This window comes from Olea europaea, chromosome 16 (assembly GCF_002742605.1).
Source record: "Olea europaea var. sylvestris chromosome 16, O_europaea_v1, whole genome shotgun sequence".
Lineage (NCBI taxonomy): Eukaryota > Viridiplantae > Streptophyta > Magnoliopsida > Lamiales > Oleaceae > Olea > Olea europaea.
In genome coordinates, this window is record NC_036252.1 from 12,929,657 (window position 1) to 12,947,488 (window position 17,832).

The 17,832-nt window shown below is 37.5% G+C and overlaps 1 protein-coding gene across 2 annotated transcripts; it reads left to right on the plus strand.

Annotated features, from left to right (window-relative positions):
* The first annotated feature begins 1,806 nt into the window (after positions 1 to 1,806).
* On the plus strand, positions 1,807 to 17,007 carry LOC111412161 (probable LRR receptor-like serine/threonine-protein kinase At3g47570). Of its 2 annotated transcripts, none has more exons than XM_023042951.1 (4): positions 1,807 to 2,226; positions 2,315 to 2,530; positions 14,003 to 15,997; positions 16,407 to 17,007. In XM_023042951.1, the coding sequence occupies exons 1-4, from the start codon at positions 1,836 to 1,838 to the stop codon at positions 16,760 to 16,762; spliced, it is 2,958 nt and encodes a 985-aa protein (XP_022898719.1). In that variant the 5' UTR covers positions 1,807 to 1,835; the 3' UTR covers positions 16,763 to 17,007. The 2 variants fall into 2 exon arrangements, with proteins under 2 accessions (XP_022898719.1, XP_022898720.1); XM_023042952.1 differs by having other exon boundaries at positions 2,315 to 2,386.
* The last annotated feature ends 825 nt before the right edge of the window (positions 17,008 to 17,832 follow it).

A 17,832-nucleotide genomic window follows, 5' to 3' on the forward strand; every position in this document is an offset into this window, starting at 1 on the left:
AAATGTGTATGTTTATGCTAAATGAAAATGAAAAAAGTAAAGCTGTAATATGAAATGTACGACTCTTTACATAATAAATATCATGAAAACTTATATAAATAAATAAGTTATCATGTGGTGGATGTAATCACACGCCTTTACCTTGTTAGAGTGATAGAACATGAAATTTGATATGCATATAATAAATGTGATTATAATCAACTTATCTTTAGATATAAATTTAATATTTTCATTGAAGGATTTAATATGCTTGTAGTAAATTCAAGTGATATTATCATGAAAGGGAGTAAATACGCGTTGTATTCTTTTTTTCTTGACCAAGATTTTGTCCCGTTGAATTTTCCTGGTAAGATTTTTAATGAGACAATTTTTATTGCGTATTCAAAAGAATAATGTACTCTTTTTCCTTCATTAGGATTTTTTCCAACATGTTTTCCTAATAAGATTTTAATGAGGCATATTCTTTGTGCAATGATGTCTTAGATTATACAAGCTATTTACCCTAAAAAAGTATACTATTATATAAAATTCTTGAAGAGATCAATAAACAAGAGATATTTTCGAATTATCATGTTACTATAGTTATCAAAGATTGATAAAATCAGGAGGAACAACTGTACTTTCTTTCCTTCGATTAGTTTTGTCGCACAGGATTTGCTTGATAAGATTTTAACGAAGCAGCATTTTATTACTCTAAATTATTTCGCCAAACAAGATTTCAATGAGATAGTTATTGTACAAATAATTATCAAATGAAGAGTGTTGTAAAATAATGAAATAATCATCAAGATTTTTCAATTTACTTCCCTAATCATGCCCAATTTTTGTAATATACTCTTAAACAATCCAAATATCCAAGTGATTGAAAACAATATCAAGTCATAAACGGTAACTAATTAAAAAGATAGCTATAATTAATTATTTAAATCTTATATTCTAAAAGAACAAGCACTAGGAAAACCCCTCAAGTTATGGATGTGGTTCGATTCTAATAAAAATCGACTCCAACGTAATCAAGAATCAATGGGGGTATAAGGTACCTTTTGCAATGCCTTACTATTAGGTGGGCCAATTATTTAATTGGGTCGACCTCATTATTAAAAAAAAAAAGGGGTTAAAACAGATTTTTAGTTTGAATTCTTGGCCCAGGGTCTAAAGACGAAACCTAAACTATTCAATTTTTGATCTCAAGAGTCAAAATTGGTTGAAACTTATTAAGGGATTGTTCGGTAGTGATTTTGATAATTGATTTTTTCGATCGTTGGAGGAAAAAGTCGGCCTTACCTGTAAGAGATGAAGTAAAAAATGATCGCTTAAATAGTGAAATAAAGGTAAAAAAATTGATTTTTTGAAGAGGCCCCTCCCTATTTAACTGACCGATTCAACGTGTTTCGTCTCAGCTTTGTAGCATTCAGTTTTCATATTATAAACCAACCATATTTACATTCTGGTTCTTGATTTTTTTTAATGAATGGACAAAATTAATACAATTTTCAAGGCATTGACCTTTTTGTCCAATCTGCAACGTCGCGTATGTTCGAGTGATCACTGGTCAATAATTTGTGATAGCGACTTTGACCTGCTAACCCTTTACCTCAATACAAATTTTCAAAGTCTATTAGCTTCACGTAACTCATTCCCAGAAAAAAGTTTTCCAGTTATAGAAAGCAAACACTAGGAGAAAGAATAAAAAATTGCCACGTCTCTAATCTGGTAAAATATATGTCAAAGAAGTACGAATTGTTAGATAAACGTTTGACTTTCATTGTACTATGATTTCACTTTTATATATCTTTTCGCAAGAACTCTAACTACTTACAGAAGTTTTTCTAGCCATGGACAGAGCTTTCTCCTTCTTCATGTTTGTTCATTGCCTAATGATCTTCTCAGTGAACTCGGAAAATAATATCAACACTGATCAATCTGCACTTCTTTCTCTGAAATCCCAAATTTCAGATCCCAAAAACATGTTGTCAAGTAACTGGTCTACGGTTACCTCTGTTTGCAGCTGGATAGGAGTTACTTGCGACTCACGCCGCCATAGAGTGATTGCACTTAATATTTCTGACATGGGTCTTACCGGCACCGTTCCTCCACAACTGGGAAACCTCTCGTTTCTTGTTTCACTTATCATGAGTAGGAATGTATTCTATGGCAATCTTCCCAAAGAGTTGGGCAATCTTCGCAACCTGCAGCAGTTAAGCATGGATCATAACCAGATTACTGGTAAATAAATGTTATAATCCATATTTTTCAAAATTAGTTCTGGAAAATAGAGGATTTATTTCTGTTTTTCTTTTCATTCAACTGGCAGGTGTGATTCCGGAAGAGATAGGTAACTTGAATAACTTGAAGAATCTGAGCATGGACAACAACCAAATTACAGGTCTTTTTACGGTGAATTTATTTAACAAATCATCTCTTGAATATCTGTCATTAAGGAACAACGAATTGAGCGGATACATACCAAGAGAGATTGGAAATTTTACAATGCTCAAGAAGCTATATCTTCAGAATAACACATTCACAGGTATGCATATAGTATGTTTCAGATGTGAACTGAACAGTAATAGAGGAATTAAAAAGAATAATAATTACTTTTGCCCTAGGATGATTGGACTTAGGTACAAATACGTATCTAAGTATCGAATATTTTATTTTTAAAATTTTAAGATATGTGGATATAACTAAAAAGAGTCCAAATTTTGGACACTTGTATATGGGTACGTCTTTCAAACTTTAATTTTTTATTAATTCAAGATGTTATTTTGAATAGGTCAAAATCAATTATTTACAAAGAAGGAAATCGGTATTGAATAAGGGGTTAAGACAAATAAAATAGAATTTTGTTACTTAGTTTTCAATTATGGAAATTACTAAATGACATATAAAATGGAAAATTAGGGACTTGATTGCAATTTTGACTTAACAGAGCACTATATGGAACATATTCTCATTTTATACAATTCATACTGAAAAGGCTATAGTTCGACCCAACCAACACCTAGAGGGGGGGTGAATAGGTGTCTATGCGGAATTTAACAATTTAATTAAGTTATGCAACAAGTCACATAAATTAAATGTTGTCCAGATTCATTCACATGATTTAACTACCTATGTTGAATTGCCGGTTGAATTGAAATTGACAGAAAGCAATAAATAACACAAAAGTTGTTGACGGAGAAAACCCAACTGGGTAAAATCTCCGGGCACAAGCCAGTAGGGATTCACTATAGAAGACTCCAACTTACAGTGCGCCAGACATGACTGTATTTAACAACACTCTGACCTCCTTACTGTATCAACCAAAGCTCTCCTGGATTCTGTAGATCTGCGCGAAAATTCCAGCCTTGTATTTCTTCTATTTCCCGTGAATCAACAAGAACTCCAGTTCTTCAATCAACCTCCTTCCTGGATCTTCAATCAACTGATCTTCTGGAAGTAGTGAGGATTTTTGATAGGTGTTTTGTTTGAAAAGGTGTTTGATATTTTTTTTTCTTCAATGAATCATATGGTGAAGAGTTTTGCAATTGATCCTTTGGTAGAGAGGAAAATATTGTGTTATGTGTTTTGCCAAAGGTTGTTAATGAAAAGCGGAATTTTTGTTTATATAGTAGGTCGTTTTTGGTAGTATGAAGCGTTTAAAATTCGCGAAGAAGGAAAATTACCAAACTTCGGATGACACTGTCGCTCGAGCGAAGTGCCGGCGAAACTCTAGCGACGCACTCTCGCTCGAGCGAAGTGGTGGCGAAACTCAAGCGACGCAGGTTCTGTTATTTAGGCTCGAGTGAGGTCAGGGCGAAACTCTAGCACCAATCTTGCGCCGTTTTCATCTTCAAAGCATCCAACTTTACCCTAGACCTATACATTAATTATTACGAAATTGCAACACAAGTCCCTGAACTTTTAGACATTGACAAATTGGTCCTTGACTTTACAAACTCGACAAATTAGTCCTTTTGGTCACAGATTGCCAATTACAACATTTTCCTAACAAACTCCCCCTTTGGCATTCTGTGACAAAATTACACAAGACAATCAAGAACACAAAAAAAAATGTAACTCCTAACGACCTATTCATTTAACCAAATCAACTATCTACTGTCGAACCCGTTTCCTGAAATATAGAAACTCAATACCAAGTGTAAAAGCACATGAAATGGAAACAGAGATAAAACAAGGAATAGTGCATATGTAATTAACCAGATTAAGAAGCAATAGTAATGTAAGTCAAAAAACACCAAAAACATACATCAATATTGCTAAAATATCAAAACTTAATCTAGTCATTAAATAGATATCAAACCATAGTTATACCACAGTTAATCCAATATATCACAGTTAAATTGAGATTAAACTACTCATCACTAGTCTCGTCACTCGAGCTCTCATCCAATCGATCACGAATCCAACGCAACTGATACTGACACACTGATAGAGCACGCCGAAATGAAGAAAGCTCAGCAGACTGATACTCCGAAGCAACACGTAACTGCGTGATCTCTGCCATCATACGAGCCTGCTGCGCGACTAAAGTAGACATCTGACCCATAAGCGTCACCATGGGGTCAACAGGCAAGGAAGCCACCCCTGGAGCAGAAGTAGATGTCGAAGGAAAGACAGCTCGAAGCGGAACAGCTGAAGGAAAATTCGAACGAGGCGGAAGAAAGACACGGGAACCCCTAGTAAGAATATCAGTAATAGGATCAAAGGGCTCCGAAAAATCAAAAAATATCAACGGGCTCAGCCTGAGTGGCAGCATGAGCCGAAGAGGACAAGACATGGGATCGACTCTGGTGAATGGTCTGCTGTCCTATCGGGCAACCTATACGAGTAGAAGACCCTCAGGGAAAGATGCACCAAGAGAAAGGACAGCCCGATGAATCAAACAGGCATAAGGTAACCCTAAACGACCCCCAGAGTACGAAAAGAAGCTAGAATCTGCTGGCACACAAAAGTAAGAAGGTCGATAGAGTCCCCATGAAGTAGGGCATATAGAAAACGAGCCCGTACCATCGGTAAAGAAGAAGTATGGGCAACAGGCCACAGGTTTGTGCACACGATGCGCAACAAAACCTGTCGATCAGTGGGTAATGAACCCGTGGCCATAGCCGTAGGCCCCCCAGTAGACGGGGTGTTCAAAAGAGTCAACCGAACAAGGGCATCGGCCGGAAGAGAAGCAGGGAGAAGATAGGGATACGTTGGATGAGGTATCTGAGGTATACCTAACGCAAGAGCTACTGCAGATGGAGTAACTCGAAAAGAAAAGAATGACCTCTAAGAAAACTCCTAAATGACGACCCATCCACCTCATGAATATTAGCATAAAACTCTTGAACGAGGAGTGGAGGCGACGGTGTAAGACCAACAAGAAGGGGCTCCCAACCCCGGGAAACAAAAATAGCGACGACGTCAACAGGAAGGTCAGATAGAATTACCTCACGCTCCATGAGAACGGGGCGTAAGGAGAACTAAGACGTGAGGACCTCCTGAGCTGCAGTAGAAATAAACCGGGATCTACTATAAGATGTCGATCCACTAGCGGGCTGTGCAGAGGTACGAGAGCGCTTACGAGCTATCTGGCACATGTGGAGATGAAAAGAATAGACATAATGTGAAATGCACGCATCACGATGCAACATGATATGAGAAGATGCACACACGGAAACACATATGATCCAATCACATAAACATGAATGAAAACACACACGGTTGCAACGACACTCAAACAAGTAGGAAAGAAATGAAGGAAAAGAAGGAAATAAAAAAAATCAAAAGAAACCAAATAAGCATAAAAAAGTGAACTTTCATCGAACACGTGGCGTGCGTGACTTCGGCACCAAATTCCAAGCACATACGAGAACCAATCACAAATCCAAACACATCCCTAAAAATTACATGCTATGGACTTCACAATCAAATAAACCACACATCAAACGAATCAACGAGGTGCAAGAACTACATTGATGAACATGGACCAAAAACTTAAATAAATGTGAAGAAAACCATAAGAATGCATTATAATTTGGGAAATGGAAAGCAATACTTGATGCAAAACATGTGTACAAGCAAGATGTAATACCAAAATAACACAAACCAACACAATGATCAGGAAAAAAAATCAAACAAACCAAAAAAAATTGAAAGCAAAGAAAGTTGGGTATTACCTAAAGATTTTGCCAAGAAGTCAGTGTTTCAGACCCAAGATTGTGTTAAAGATGTCGAATTGAGGCCAAAAATGAATTGGGAGTGAATAATTTCGATGGAAGAAGAAAAGAATTGAAGGAGGAGAAAAAAAATGATGAAATGCGCGAAAAATTGAAACAACCGCATTTTAAATATATATGTCGCTCGAGCGAGATCGGGGCGAAACTCGAGCGACATCCTTTCTGCTTTTGTCGCTCGACCGAAGTCCAGGCGAAACTCGAGCGAAAATGAAATGTCAAAAATAGCACCAAACATTTGAAATTTATGAAAAGTAGCACAATTTTGGAAAATAACGAAAATAGGTCCAAAAACTTTTATTTTTATTTTCAGTTGTATGTATTATTTTGTTTTTGTTTTTGTAAAGACAAACTAAAAAATCGATGATGAAGCACGTACCCAAATATGTACACGATACGAATAATATGCACAAAATCACAAACCCGACATTCAGAGCATGTAGACAAATCTTAAGTCCACACATAGTTCAAAATCCCATGAAGTAAATTTTATACAGAACATCAGCGTGAAATGTGCCACGTAGTCCACGCAAGTTAAACTCAAAACCTTAAATTAGTAAGAAAGGACACGTGAAAACAACTGTAAAAGAGTGTATATTGACCAAGTGCCAGTTAAACCAATTCCACGAGGACCTACATCAAACAGTATAATTGTCACAATTTTACTTCCCCTAATTGTATGCCATTATATATATATATATATATATATATATATAATAACATAAGAACTTAGGTGCAATCCTATCTTCATTAGGCGACAGAAATGACCTCTGTAATGAATTTTGGCCGGTGACTCTCAAGCCAGACGACCATAGGGCACCAGGTTAGAAACCCCTAAGGCTTAATTGTTCGAGTCAAATAGATCCCGAAGATAGAAATAAGTTCAAAGAATAATGTAGAAAATGGGGAAAGACAATATTGATTAGGTTACACTCGTCACAGATCAAATCAAATGAACAAACAACCCCAATCACAGAAGAATACCATCCCAAGTCTCACCCATGCGGTCAAGACCCACCTACAGGACTATAGTGTGTGCTGTGCGAAAATGCATGACAAGCCGTATACCTAGAACTCCACAGAAAGTGAGAACTACGATGGAACCTCAGACTCGTACACATGATGAAAAATAGAGTTTGATCCTGAATGCAAACATCATAACGTCATACATGATGCACACAAAAATTTTTATTTATTTATTTATTATTTTTATTTATTTTAAATTTCAAATGCAAACTTAATACTCAAAATAAAAACTAAAAAAAATAACTAAAAAACAAAATGCACACACACACATTTATCACGTACAATATATGAAATGAATAAGTGCAGATATGATAAATGCATGAATATGCATGAATTCATGATCAGATAGGCAAACAAATATCAACAGCCGTCCGAAGCGATTCAAACCTCATTCCATCTAGTGGTTTCGTAAGTAGATCGGCTAACTGGTTGTCAGCAGAAACATGATCTAAGGAGACAACATGTGTTTCAACAAGTTCATGAATAAAATGATGTCATATGTCAATATGTTTTGTTCGAGAATGTTGAATGGGATTCTTAGAAATATTTATAGCACTGGTATTATCAGAGAAAATAGTCATGGTCTCTTGATTAATCTCATAATCACTCATCATCTGCTTCATCCAGAGAAGCTGAGTGCAGCAACTTCCAGCTGCTATGTATTCGGCCTCTGCCGTGGATAGGGATATGGAATTTTGTTTCTTACTTAACCAAGCTACTAGATTGCTACCCACGTAGAAACAGCCCCCAGAAGTACTTTTCTATCATGTGCATTCCTCGCCCAATCGGCGTCGGAGTAGCCAGCCAAATCAAGATTAGAATTTCTAGAATAGAAAATCCCTAGATCAACAGTACTACTCACATATCTAATGATGCGTCTAACAGAGCTTAAGTGTGATTCTTTGGGATCTGCCTGAAATCGATCACACACTCCAACACTAAAAGCAATGTCAGGTCTAGTAGCTGTGAGATAGAGAAGACTACCTATCATGCTTCGATATAGGGAAGGATCTACACTCTTACTTGAAGAATCACGACCTAACTTCAAGCTAGTACTCATAGGTGTCCTAGTATGCTTCTTACTATCTAACCCAAACCGCTTAACTAGATCATTTGCATACTTAGACTGTGAAATAAACAAGCCATCCTCAGTCTGTTTCACCTGAAGTCCAAGGAAATAACTCAACTCACCAACCATACTCATCTCAAATTCTTGCTTCAAACACTCGGCAAACTCATATGCTAGAGACTCAATAGGAGAACCAAAAATGATGTCATTGACATAAATTTGAGCGATAGTGATAGTTTCTTCAATGTGTCTAATAAATAAGGTCCTATCAGCACCACTTTGAGAGAAACCATGTTCCTCAAGATATGACGTAAGTCTCTCATGCCAAGCTCTAGGAGCTTGTTTCATACCATAGAGTGTTCTGTGGAGTTTGTAGACATAGTGGGGAAACTTTGGATCAACAAATCCTTTTGGTTGTTCCTCCATTCAAGAAGGCACTCTTAACGTCCATTTGATGTAGCTTGAACCCTAAGGTACAGGCAACAGCAAGTAGAATCTGAATAGACTCAAGTCATGCAATAGGCGCAAAAGTCTCATCAAAATCAATTCCCTCAACTTGAGTATAACCCTGAGCAATTAATCTGGCCTTATTCCTAGTTATAGTACCTTGGTCATCTGTCTTGTTCTTAAAGATCCACTTAGTACCAATAACGTTACAATTCTCAGGTCTGGGTACTAAGATCCACACATTGTTTCTAGCAAATTGATTGAGTTCCTCATGCATTGCATTCACCCAACACTCATCACTAAGGGCCTCTTCGACTTTCTTAGGCTCTACCTGTGAAACATAGCTAGTATATGCTAGATTGTTCAGTACTCTCTTATGAAGCCTCATACCTTCATCCAGATCCCCAATGATATTATCCTTAGGATGATTAGACTTGACCCTAGTTGATGGTTCCTTAGGGATTGTGTCTTGATCTTGTGGATGTGTTTCCTTTTCAGGAGTTTCAGGAATTTTAAGAGATGATTTAGGCACAAGCGGTTCAGTAGGATCACTAGACCTTATAAGATTACCATTTCTATCATAATTTTCAACATTCTCCCCCTCACTCACACCATCATCTATCACAACATTGACTGACTTCATCACAGTACGAGTACGTGAGTTATATACTCGGAATGCTCGACTATTTCTAGAATACCCTAAGAAGATTCCTTCGTCATTCTTAGATTCAAACTTACTCAAGTTCTCTCTATCACGCAAAATGTAGCACTTACTCCCAAACACACGAAAGTATTTGACAGTAGGCTTTTTACCCTTTAGAATTCCATATGGAGTCTGATCGATTTTGGGTCTAAGGTAGACTCTATTGATTATGTGGCATACAGTATTAACAGCTTCTCCCCAAAAATGTAAGGCTAGCCCCTTGTCATGAAGCATGGCTCTAGCCATGTCCTGAAGAACACGATTCTTCTTTTCAACTACCCCATTTTGTTGAGGAGTGATAGGGGAAGAGAACTCATGTAGTATCCCTTCATCCATGCAGAAGCTCTCAAGATTGAAATTTTCAAACTCTTTTCCATGATCACTTCGCATTCTGGACACTTTCTGATTGAGTTCATTACTAAGTCGTTTACACAAAGATTTTATAAGGTCACATGCATCAGATTTTTCCCTAAGCAATTCTACTCATGTGAACCTCGAGAAATCATCTACCACAACCAGAATATACCGCTTACCTCCTAGACTCTTAGCCCTAGATGGTCCCATTAAATCCATGTGTATCAATTCCAAGGGTCTTTTGGTCAAAATTTTAGAAGTCTTTTTATGGATTCCTTTAATTTGTTTGCCCAGTTGACATGGTCCACACACAACATTTTCACTAGGACCTATTTTAGGCAAACCATCTACCAACTCTTTTTTAGCCAGTTGTACTAGACTCTTATAGTTTAAATGACCCAATCTTTTATGCTAGAGTTCACTCACATCAATTTTTGCACTCCTACACACATAGTTAGAATTAGGTAGGACTCCATAACAGTTATCAGACGTTCTAACCCCTTCAAGGACCACCCCACCGAATGAATCATACACGGTACATCTCTTTTCCACAAAGCTAATCTCAAAATCAGCATCACAAATCTGACTAATACTTAACAAGTTTGACTTTAAACCTTCCACATAAAGCACATTTGAGATCACAGGTAATCCATGTATTTGTACGGTACCTTTGTCAAGAATAGGTGCAGAGCCCCCATCTCCAAAGGTAACCATACCCCCATTGCATTCATCAAGAGTAGTGAATAAAGCTTTGTTACCACACATATGCCTAGAACAAGCACTATCAAGGCACCACATATTGAAATCTTGGGCTTTTAATGCAACATGAGCAACATAGCAATTTACCTGACCTGAAAGTCCAGCTAGATCCTCCTTTTTAACCCAAACTTTCTTAGATGACGTGGTACTCCTAGTCAGCCTAGTAAGCATCTCAGTCAAATGACTAACCTGATTAGTCAGAAAACTGACCTGACTTGGAATATTCTGATTTCTACGCTCATTGCCTAACTTATAACATCTAGGCCTTGTGTGTCCTAGAGCTCTACAGTGGTGACAGGTGGGACTGAACCTAGGCTCAAAGGTACGTGTCTGTGGGTGTTTGGGCATAAAATTTCTACGTGATTGATGACTTTGTTCCCTCGAAACATTCTTACCCTTATTTGGACTGTTGACAGCGTTAGACTTCCTAGAGGCGGAAATGAATACAGTTTTAGATGGACCAACACCATGTGTATTACCCTCAACATATCCTGGACCTTTCCTATCTCCCGTAGGCTTATTCATTCCCAAAATATCATCCAATTTCTTAGTTCCACTTATGAAAGTCTGAAGATGAGCATTAGATTTCTCAAATTCACTAGTTAATGTCTTAACCTTGTCTTCTAACTTCTCATTGACACATTTTAACTCACTGACACTCTTAAGTGAATTCTGGAGATTACTAGCATGTCTCTCTTTTTCTCTTTCAAGTTCATCAACCTTTTTGAGTAGGGCTTTATTGATCTTTTTGATTTTAAGACTCTCTTTGAACAAGAGTTGATAGGCCTCATGTATGTCTATGTCATCCTCATCCTCATTACTAGAATTATTGTTGTGAAGTTCTTCCTCAACCTTGTCACTCTCCTTATCAGATTCACTCTTAATAGTCGACACAAATGCCATATAGTTCCCTTCATCTTCACTACTAGATGACTCCTGCCTATCACTGGTCTCAGACTCGTTATCAGTAAGTGAAACAACTAAGGCCTTACCCTGCCCTTTTCTTTGATTCTTCTTATAACTAGGGCACTCATTCCTATAGTGACCTATACCTTGACATTCATGGCACCTAACCAAACGTGGTTTATCACTAGAACTTTTATTGTTAAACCTTTCAGTTTTTTCTTTTGAGAATCTGCTAGGGACTCCATTTTTCTATCCTGAGGCTTTCTCCTATTCTTGAGAGCCTTTTGAAATTTCTTCACAAAGTAAGTAATTTCATCGTCCCTCAGAGACTCAGTATCGGAAGATTCATCCTCTTTGATGGATTTTAAAGCAATGAACTTTCCTTTCTTAGGTTGTGTGATAGTGAGTTCATAAGTTTGCAAGGATCCTACAAGTTTTTCAATTTTAACTTCATCTAGATCCTTACTTTCCTCAATGGCAGTAACTTTAGGCCTAAATCTCTCGGGCAAGGACCTAAATACTTTTCTAACAATTTTAGACTCGGGAATTTTCTCGCCTAAATTGAAACTAGAATTAACAATATCATTCAATTTTGCATAAAATTCATCAAAGGTTTCGTCATCTTTCATCCTCACTTCTTCAAACCTAGAAGCTAGCATTTGTAATTTCGAGTTTTTTACCGTTTTAGTTCCTTCATGTGTAGTTTCAAGAATATCCCACACCTCTTTAGCAGTTTCGCACATTGACACTCTCCTAAACTCTTCGGGAGACACGGCCATAAACAAGGCATGAAGTCCCTTGCTATTCCAATTACACCCAGCTATCTCATCCTTAGTCCACAGTGATATATCAGTAAGGTTAACAGTTCCTGATACGATAGTGGATGGAGGTTTCCAGCCATTTTGTACACTCAACCAAACATGTTCATCTAAGGACTTAAGAAACGCATGCATTCTAACCTTCCAGTAAGCATAATTACTTCCGTCAAAGTACGGAGGTACAGAAAGTGATTGACTCATCTAGACAACTATGGGTCAGGACTTGAGATTTGGCTCTGATACCACTTGAAAAGGCTATAGTTTGACCTAACCAACACCTAGAGGGGGTGAATAGGTGTCTATGCGGAATTTAACAATTTAATTAAGTTATGCAACAAGTCACATAAATTAATGATTTAACTACCTATGTTGAATTGCCGATTGAATTGAAATTGACAGAAAGCAATAAATAACACAAAAATTGTTGACGGAGAAAACCCAATTGGGTAAAAACTCCGGGCACAAGCCAGTAGGGATTCACTATAGAAGACTCCAACTTACAGTATGCCAGACATGACTGTATCTAACAACACTCTGACCTCCTTACTGTATCAACCAAAGCTCTCCTGGATTCTACAGATCTGCGCCAAAATCCCAGCCTTGTATTTCTTCTACTTCCCGTGAATCAACAAGAACTCTAGTTCTTCAATCAACCTCCTTCTCGGATCTTCAATCAACTGATCTTCTGGAAGTAGTGAGGATTTTTGATAGGTGTTTTGTTTGAAAAGGTGTTTGATATTTTTTTTTCTTCAATGAACCATATGGTGAAGAGTTTTGCAATCGATCCTTTGGTAGAGAGGAAAATATTGTGCTATGTGTTTTGCAAAAACTTGTTAATGAAAAGCGGAATTTTTGTTTATATAGTAGGTCGTTTTTGGTAGTATGGAGCGTTTAAAATTCGCGAGGAAGGAAAATTACCAAACGTCGGATGACACTGTCGCTTGAGCGAAGTGCCGGCGAAACTCTAGCGACGCACTCTCGCTCGAGGGAAGTGGTGGCGAAACTCCAGCGACGCAGGTTCTGTTATTTAGGCTCGAGCGAGGTCAGGGCAAAACTCTAGCACCAATCTTGCGCCGTTTTCATCTTCAAAGCATCCAACTTTACCCTAGACCTATACATTAATTATTGCGAAATTGAAACACAAGTCCCTGAACTTTTAGACATTGACAAATTGGTCCTTGACTTTACAAACTCGACAAATTAGTCCTTTTGGTCACAGATTGCCAGTTACAACATTTTCCTAACACATACAAACAAGAGCCTAAACTAATGATACAAAGAGGGAAAGAAGGATAAAAAAAAAAAAAAAGGAAAGAAAAAAAAAAGAAAAAAAAAAAAAAAAAGGAAAGAAAAAAGAAAGAAGAAGAAAAAGAAGGTAAAACCTAACGCCGCCACCTTTCTCCACTCTCTCAGCGGCGACGCTAGATTTATAGGGAGCGAAAACGAGAAAAAAGAAAAGGGAAAGAAAAGGAAAAGGAAAAGAAAAAAGAAGAAGAAGTGTTCGGTTGAAACTTGGATGATCTGACATGTATCCTTTACCTATTCTCGTGTCTGATACTGGTATTCTAACTATTTCAAAGAGTTGGAGCATCAGAGGACTTTTGCCCAACACGTTGTATCAAACATGCACGTTATTTTCTTGTTAGACATTGAAGGTCCTTTTAATGCTTGAATTCTTTGTTTTGTGATTTGGCAGGTTTAATACCGCAAGAGGTAAGCAGTCTTCATAAATTGGAAGAAACCTACTTCTCGTACAATAGTTTAAACGGTTCCATACCTCCAGGATTATTCAACATCTCAACATTAAACGAGATTGGATTTACAAGTAATGATCTTTCAGGCTATCTTCCATTGGATTTGGGTAATAGGCTACCGAATCTTAAAGAGCTTAAACTGAACCTAAATAATATAGGTGGAATCATACCCCCTTCCATCTCAAATGCATCCAAACTTACTGTTCTATCTCTTCGTCTTAATAAATTTACTGGTCCGATCCCAAACTCCCTGGGGCGCCTGGAAAACCTTGAGTTTCTAAACTTAGCTCGAAACAGTTTGACAGTTGAACCGTCATCTCCAGAATTGAGTCTGATTACTTCATTGACAAATTGCAAATATTTGAGGTACTTGATAATAAACAATAATCCTTTAGACAGCTTTCTTCCAGGGTCTTTAGGGAACCTGTCTTCTTCTTTAGAAAATATTTATGCTTCTGAATGTAAGATCAAGGGAAGAATTCCAGAAGAAATTGGAAATTTAAGCAATTTAGTTTTATTAGATTTGTCTGAAAATAACTTGATTGGGCCCCTTCCAATAACATTTCAAGGTTTAAGAAAGCTTCAGCGATTGTCTTTCACCAATAACAAAATTGGAGGACCCTTTCCAAACTGTTTCTGTGAATTACCTAATTTGGGAATATTACAATTGAATCAAACTGAAATCTCGGGTCAAATTCCAGAGTGCTTAGGAAATGTTCTATCTTTAAGAGAGATTTATTTGAATTCTAATAGATTGAATTCTAGTCTACCTTCAAGCCTGTGGAACCTGAAAAATCTCTTGACTCTGAACCTGTCTTCAAATTCCTTTACTGGCTCTATACCTGAAGAAGTTAAAAATCTTGAAGCTGCAATCAATATAGATCTTTCTTCGAATCAGTTCAAAGGAGAAATTCCGGGCACCATTGGGAGTCTACAGAACTTGATCAATCTAACTTTGGCAAGAAATGGATTCCAAGGATCTATGCCAGAGTCAATTGGAGACTTGATAGATTTAGAATTATTGGATTTATCCAATAACAATCTCTCAGGTATGATTCCCAAGTCTTTTGAGAAACTACGACAATTGAAGTTCTTGAATGTATCGTCCAACAGATTAAGGGGAGAAATTCCCACTGGAGGACCCTTCAAGAATTTCACATATCAGTCTTTCATGTCAAACGAAGCCTTATGTGGTACTCAGTTGCATGATATCCCTCCATGTCGTCGTAGTTCTTCTCATGGGTCAAAAAGGAAAAAGCTTCTTCTAGTGATACTTATTCCCGTGGTGATTTCATCAACAATTCTTGCTTTGGCTTTTGTATATATCATAATAAGACGACAAAGGAGAAATAATCCAGCTCACTCTTATTCATCACCTGAAATTGCTCCCAAAAGAATTCCATACCATCATCTTCTAAATGCAACAAATGGGTTCAACGAAAGCAACTTGCTTGGTTCGGGTAGTTCTGGTTCGGTTTACAAAGCCAGTTTCCCAAATAGCGTGTCTGCAGCAGTAAAAGTATTTAATTTGCAATCAGAAGGTGGGTTCAAGAATTTCGACAGTGAATGCGAAGTTCTGCGCAATCTTCGCCATCGAAATCTCACAAAAGTCATTGGAAGTTGCTCTAATCTTGAATTCAAAGCTCTGGTGCTTGAGTATATGCCTAATGGTAGCCTGGAGAAGTGGTTGTATTCAGACAACCTTAACTTAAAATTTCTTCGACGGTTAAATATAATGATCGATGTTGCAACTGCACTGGAATATCTCCACAACGGCTACTCAGTGCCTGTAGCTCACTGCGATTTGAAGCCTAGCAATGTTTTGCTGGACAAAGATTTGGTTGGACATGTCTCTGATTTTGGGATGACAAAATTTCTGGGAGAAGAAACTGCAGTGCATACCAAGACTCTTGCTACATTCGGTTATATTGCACCAGGTGAATCTTCCAACTTTAAAATCTGGTGTCATTCTTCTCTTCTCTATTAATGTGAATTATTTTCTGGAGATTATTCTCCAGTAAGGACCTATTTTGAGAGTCAAAATGAAAAACAGGTATCAATTTTCAAAACTATGCAAAGAAGCTTCACCTATAAAATATCTCCACTCCCACCACCGCATCAACTCCTTGCAATGTTTCTCCCGAGAAAGAACCGGAAGGGGGCAGTGAATGCCTTTTCTATTAAGCCAAAATTTACCTTTTAGTACAACTGAAGACATTTAATAAAAAATAAATAAAAAACTTTAAAAACTTTAATGTAGACTTCTTTTATTTGGCCATGAAGAAGAGATTTCAATATTTTGCCTTCTTTTTATGTCACATATCAAGTCTATATATATTTCTCTAGAGTATGGAACAGAAGGGCTAGTATCCACAAGGTGCGATGTTTATAGCTATGGAATAATGTTGATGGAAACTTTTACAAGAAAAAGGCCAAGTGACGAAATGTTTGCTGGAGATTTCAGCCTAAGGCGATGGGTGAAGGATTCATTACCTGATGTATTACATCAGGTAGTAGACCCTAACATACTGAAACTTGAAGAAAAACACTTGAATGAAAAGCTGCATTGCATAGCATCCATCATGGAGTTGGCTTTGAATTGCCCCGCAGAGTCTACCTTGGAGAGATTGAAAATGACAGATGCCTTAGCTGCTTTGACCAAAATCAAGCTTCAGGTTCTTACATCTTGTGAAGGATCCTGATTGATTGTTCACACTTGAATTTGTTACCATGTAACCATGATTATGTCTAGTTGATGAAAAACAAAATTAAGGGGAAAACCCACCTCGACACTCGACACCACCGTCCATAAACCCAACAGGTAGATTCTGTTAAGGCATATGATGTCAATCCATGTGTTGTGCACAAGACTAGGTGTCAAGGACCGTAGCTTTACTTAGCCCCTTGATACTATCGCAGCCGCAGTTTGCCCAACTTCGGCCGCACATTGTCAATATTAATTCAAGTTTGAGTTGTAATTTTCTTTTCATTGTAATAGTTATTTTAGTTGTAAAATAGCTCTGATATTAGTAAACGTTATGTATGATTCCTCGTCATTTATACGTCTACTCCTGTCACTTAGATTTTTGTTTCGAATGCTATTATAGGGGGTATTAGTCATTTAAAAATCTTTCAAACTCACTAGTGTCCGCCCACTGCACTAGCAATTGTAATTTTCTACTTTCGTCAATTATAATATTCAATTTTCATCAATCAATGTTTAATTTTCTTTCAATGTATTCAAATTTTCTGTTGTAAGCTTTCTACAAAATTGTAATTAAATTTTCTTTCGTCCCGATGCGATCGAGTAAAGGGGAAAGGTAGTCTAGCGGAGCAGACCACTTCTGCACGGTGTTCCTTTTTGTGCCAAAAAGAAAGACACCCCGCGAAAGTTGGTATCAGAGCTGCAGCTCACAACCCTCGATAAGAAAGCTATCGATCCAATTACATCCCACACCACTGAGGTGGGAGAGCCTCAAAAGAAGAGTACTACTAAACAGCATGTGGATGCGCTTGATGAGACAACTACTAGATGGTGCTATGCTGTGGACGATCTCGAGGAAAAAGTCGAAATGGCAGAATCCGAGATTTGTGGATGACACATCCAACTGGATGAAAGCCAAAGGGCTTGCGCAGCAATAACTGAAGCTGTTGCAATCATTCTTGATATGCAGGATGAAATGGAAGCGTTGAGAGCTTAATTACGAGTACTTTAACGTGCAGTGAGCAATGGGCAAGCTCCCGTACCTGAGTATGCTTCTAGACTCAGAAT